The sequence below is a fragment of the Carlito syrichta genome, unplaced genomic scaffold (genome assembly GCF_000164805.1).
Source record: "Carlito syrichta isolate Samal-C Ts95f unplaced genomic scaffold, Tarsius_syrichta-2.0.1 Scaffold303364, whole genome shotgun sequence".
NCBI lineage: Eukaryota > Metazoa > Chordata > Mammalia > Primates > Tarsiidae > Carlito > Carlito syrichta.
The window spans coordinates 311,518-316,676 of record NW_007247460.1 but is presented as its reverse complement, the minus strand read 5'-3'; the positions used below and the strand labels follow the sequence as shown (position 1 = coordinate 316,676).

At 47.0% G+C, this 5,159-nt stretch overlaps 1 protein-coding gene across 2 annotated transcripts in view; it reads left to right on the top strand.

The window, feature by feature from the left end:
• Positions 1 to 5,159, top strand: part of TCP11 (t-complex 11) — a 17,448-nt gene that overhangs the window by 3,020 nt on the left and 9,269 nt on the right. The window contains exon 2 of one of the 2 annotated variants that reach the window (XM_008058493.2): positions 1,274 to 1,385. In XM_008058493.2, coding sequence (XP_008056684.1) covers positions 1,274 to 1,385 — 112 coding nt within the window. The remainder of the gene's footprint in view (positions 1 to 1,273; positions 1,386 to 5,159) is intronic. The other variant, XM_008058494.2, reaches the window with a different exon arrangement.

Here is a 5,159-nt window from a genome sequence, read left to right as displayed (position 1 = left end):
CTCCCAAAGCACGGGATTACAGGCTGAGCCACCGAGCCTGGCTAAGACATTTTTTTACTACAGAAAACTTACACATTTACAAAGATAGAGCAATTAACATATTGAACCCTCATTTCTCCATCACCTAGCATCAACGATGATCAACTCGTGGCCAAGCTTAGTTCATCTATATGCCCTCTAAACCTTGGGGCCACATAATTTCCTGTGAATAAATTATGAGGCTTTATTGAAAGAAAGTGAGGAAATATGTATTGTGCGTATTTTTAAAAACATATGCCAGTTAATCATTACAAGTACTGTAGGTCTGTACTAAGAACTTACAACAGTGGTTGCCAAATGCCAGGGCTGGCCCGTGACAAAATTCTTGGCAATATTCAGTGAAATGAAATTATAAAGTTATTGTAATGAATTTTCCTAAAACCTTAATGGATTCAATTTAAGGGACTGCTCTTTATTGTAACATTATTTCCTTTCTGCCTTTTTGGAGGCTATACTGTGTTTTATTTTATGAAATAATGATTTTGGTGGTGGCAGAGTGGATTTTTACTTGCTTGTTTCACTGTCCATACGAGGTAAAACAAAAAGTTGCCAGGTTGTCAGTTGCTTAAAATCTTTTTGGAAATTGTATTAACCTGTGAAATCCTAAAATCTGGGAACTGCTTTAGAAAACCTAAGGGCTTTGGCACTATTCAGTAATATCAGTGTTTTCGGCACTGAGGATTTAGCTTTCAGTGTGTGTCGCGTCAGAGGCAGGAAAAGGAGAGGGGACTCTTCATCCTTAGATAGATATTTCTTTTGTAAGTTACAAATTATGGTATCTTTGCTGCTCTGATTATGATTTTACTTTTTAAGAGAAAAGCCACAATCAGTTTCACTTTGTTTTTTTTTAATAAGCTGGCTCTTGTCTTCCTTTCTCCTCATGTGAGACTGCTCAAGAGTTTCCCATGTTGTCTTGGGGCATAGAGTTCCAGAAACACGAATGACTAGAAAGAGTGAGTGGGTAGGCCAGGCTCGGTGGCTCAGCCTATAATCCCAGTGCTTTGGGAGGCAGAGGTAAGTGGATTGCCTGAGCCCGTGGGTTTGAGACCAGCCCAGGCAACTTGGCGAGACCTTGTCTCTACAATTAAAAAAAAAAAAAGAAAGAAAGAGTGAGACCAGCTGGATGTATCTAAGTTTGGGGCCTACTAGATTGAGTGACTCTCTGAGTAAAATAGAAACGTGGGCTTGTGTGGGTTCATTGTTGTCCACCATGAGTTCTTTCTGTCACTGTAAGTTCTTCCTGTCACAGGTCTGGCAGAGACAGTTCATGCAGTTTCCGAGCTGAACAACAAGACTGAAGGGAACCATGATGACCTCATAGAAGAGAAGCTTCTGCCTCCAAGCAGGTACAGGCTCTGCTGCTTTCTCCATCTTTCTCATCCTTGGCACTAAGGGCTCTGATCAGAACCGAAGCAACTTTATATAACAGTACAATCAATGTTCAAACTTGAGAGGTCTCAACAAGTTCAAAAGAGGAGTAATAAGTTGTAGTAATTAGTGTCAGAAGTTCAAGAAGCAAATATTGTTCAACAAGTGAATAAACCAAAGCAACAATTGCTGGAATAAATAGGGTGGATTTCAGGTCTTCTTGGATAGACTGGGCGGAAGCAGCCCGTGGTAGCTGTCTACCGCTGCATCACAGAGCATCCCAAACTCAGCAGCTTAAAGCAGCATTCATCATGCACTGGTTTCTGTGGGTCAGAAACGCGGGCATGGCTTAAGTGTGTGCCCCTGGCTCAAGCCCCTCATGTGGCAGTCCACCTGCCGACTTCCGGCCACAGCCGCCCTCCTTCCCTTGGCACGTGGACCTTTCTGGAGGGCAGCTCTAAACATGGCAGGTGGCTTCCCTCAGCGTGAGAGAACAAGAGAGTAAGTGTGAGAGGTGGTGTCCAAGACAGAAACCACAGTCTTTTTGCTACCTAATCTCAGAAGTGACACCCCATCGCCTCTGCTATGTTCTGTTTGCTGGAAGTGACTCAGTGAACCCAGCCCGCAGTCAAGGGGCGGGAACTTCACAAGGATGTGTTTATAGTGGCCTTTGTACCTGCAGACTCTGTATTTGTGGACTCAACCAACTGAGGATTGAAAATATTTGAAAAAAATAGCAGCAATAAAAAATAACACACACCAGGCTCAGTGGCTCAGCCTGTAATCCCAGCACTTTGGGAGGCCAAGGCAAGTGGATTGCCTCAGCTCGCAGGTTCGAGACCCACCCGGGCAACTTGGCGAGACCTTGTCTCTACAATAAATCAAAAATTAGCCGGGCATGGTAGCACATGCCTGTAGTTCCAGCTACTTGGAAGGCTGAGGCGGAAGGATCGCTGGAGCCCAGCAGGTCAACATTGGGGTAGCCGTGAATGTGCCACTGCACTCCAGCCTGGGCGACGGAGTGAGACTCCAACTAAAAAAATAGTAATAATAATACAAATAAAAAGCAATACAGTACAACAACTATTTAGACAGAATTTACATTGTACTAGGTATTATAAGTAATCTAGAGATTTTTTTTTTGAGTCAGGGTCTTACTCTGTCCCCTAGGTTGGAGTGCAGTAGCATGATCACAGCTTGCTGTAGCCTCCACCATGTGGGCTCAAGTGATTCTTCTGCCTCAATCTCCCAAGTAGCTGGGGCTATAGGCTCATGCCACCATGCCCAGCTAATTTTTTGATTTTTTGGTAGAGACGAGGTCTCGCTGTGTTACCTAGGCTGGTCTCAAACTCCTGGACTCAAGTGATTCTCCTGCCTCAGCCTTCCAGCTGGTACTACAGGCATGAGCCACCACACCCAGCGTAGAGATGATTTAAAGTTTACAGGAGAGCCGGGCTCGGTGGCTCAGCCTGTAATCCTGTGCCTTGGGAAGCTGAGGTAAGTGGATTACCTGAGCCTGCGGGTCTGAGACCTGCCTGGGCAACTTGGCGAGACCTCATCTCTACAATAAAACAAAAAGTCAGCTGGGTGTGGTAGCGTGCGCCTGTAGTTCCAGCTACTTGGAAGGCCTAGGCGGAAGGATCACCGGAGCCCAGCAGGTCGAGGCTGCGGTGACCAGGAGCGGCCACTGCACTCCAATCTGGGCGACAGAGTGAGATTCCAACTCAAAATAAATAAATAAATAATAAAAATAATAAATTTACAGGAGGATGTGTGTAGGTTACATGTGAGACTATACCATTTTATATTAGCGATTTGGGCATTTGTGGATTTTGGTATCTGAAGGGTGGTAGTCTTGAAACCAATCCCCTTGGATGCCAAGGGACACCAAGGAAGCCGAGATCTTTAGGGCTGACACAGTGCCTACCACAGTTTCCAATAGTTACTCTTTTTTTTTTTTTTTTTTGAGTTGGGGGTTCTTACTCTGTCACTCAGGCACAATCACGGCTCACCGCAACCTCCTGGGCTCAGGTGATCCTCCTACCTCAGCCTCCCAAATAGCTGGGACTATAAGTGTGCACCACTATGCCCAGCTAAGTTTTTTATGTTTGTAGAGATGGGCTCTCGCTATGTTGCCCAGTCTGTTCTTGAACTCTTGGGCTTAAGTGATTCTCCTGCCTCGGCCTCCCAAAGTGCTGGAATTACAGATGTGAGCCACTGTGCCCAGCCCTACTAGTTACTCTTTTACGTGGCCTCAGATTAAACAGGCACGGATGAAAAGATGATGAATAGGTGCTTTCCAGGCGGTCTCAGTGGGAAAGGTTGCTCCAGCAGCGGAAGTAACATGTCAGAGGCACAGTGTTGTGGTGGAACATGGCATGTTCTTTACAAGGACTTTGGTATGAATGAGCACAGGGCGTTATGGGGCAGGAGGAGATACAACAGAAAGAGAGGCACCATTATGGAAGGTCATATCAGCCACGGATCCTGTTGGCAATAGGGAGTCCCCAAGGGCCTTTAAATGACCGTGACATCATGACCAGAATAGTATCTCAGAAGAATCATCAATTTTAGAATGAATTGGTGGCAGCGTGGAAAACATTAAATAGCCAGGCCTAGTAGCGCGCGTCTGTAGTTCCAGCTACTTGGAAGGCTGAGGCTGAAGGATCGCCTGAGTCCAGCAGCTTGAGTCTGGGTGGCCGTGAGCTCCAGTCTGGGTGACAGAGTGAGACTCCAACTCAAAAAGAAAAGAGCCAGGCTCGGTGGCTCAGCCTGTAATCCCGCGCCTTTGGGAGGCTGAGGTGAGGGGATTGCCTGAGCCCGCGGGTTCGAGACCTGCCTGGGCAGCAAGACCTCATCTCTACAATAAATCAAAAAATCAGCCGGGCGTGGTAGCGCATGCCTGTAATTCCGGCTACTCGGAAGGCTGAGGCGGAAGGATCGCCGGAGCCCAGCGGGTCAAGGCTGTGGTGGCCGGAAGCTGCCGCTGCACTCCAGTCTGGGTGACAGAGTGAGACTCCAATTCAAAAAAAAAAAAAAGAAAAGAAAACATTAAAAAGAGACAAGACCAGGCCAGGCACGGTGGTTTAAGCCTGTCATCCCAGCACTTTGGGAGGCTGAGGTGAGGGAATTACCTGAGCCCATGGGTTCGAGAGCTGCCTGGGCAACTTGACATGACCTCATCTCTACAATAAAAAATAAAAAAATTAGCCGGGTGTGGTAGCACATGCCTATAGTTCTGGCTACTCAGAAGACTGAGGTGGAAGGATCGCCTAAGCCCAGCAGGTGGATGCTGGGTGGCCGTGAGCATACGTGCCACTGCACCCCAGCCTGGGCAATGGAGTGGGACTCCGACTCAAAAAAAAAAAAAAAGACGAGACTGGAAATGAGGGGACCAGTTAATGGAAAGAGATGACAGTAGTGGGGGATGGACTCCAGGGACATTCAAAAAGCAGAATCTTCTGAACTTTGGGATCAACCGATAAACAGGACGAGGAGAAGGCATTAGGAACAATCCCAGTACATGCCAGGCCATCAGATCACACCTGGTTATTTCTGATGCTTGAGATTCGTGTACTGGGAGAGGAAATTTTTTTATCTTTGTATTGCTTGTAATTTTTTTTTTTTGAGTTGGAGTCTCACTCTGTCGCCCAGACTGGAGTGCAGTGGCCGCTCCCGGCCGTCACAGCCTCGACCTGCTGGGCTCTGGCGATCCCTCTGCCTCAGCCTTCCGAGTAGCCGGAATTACAGGC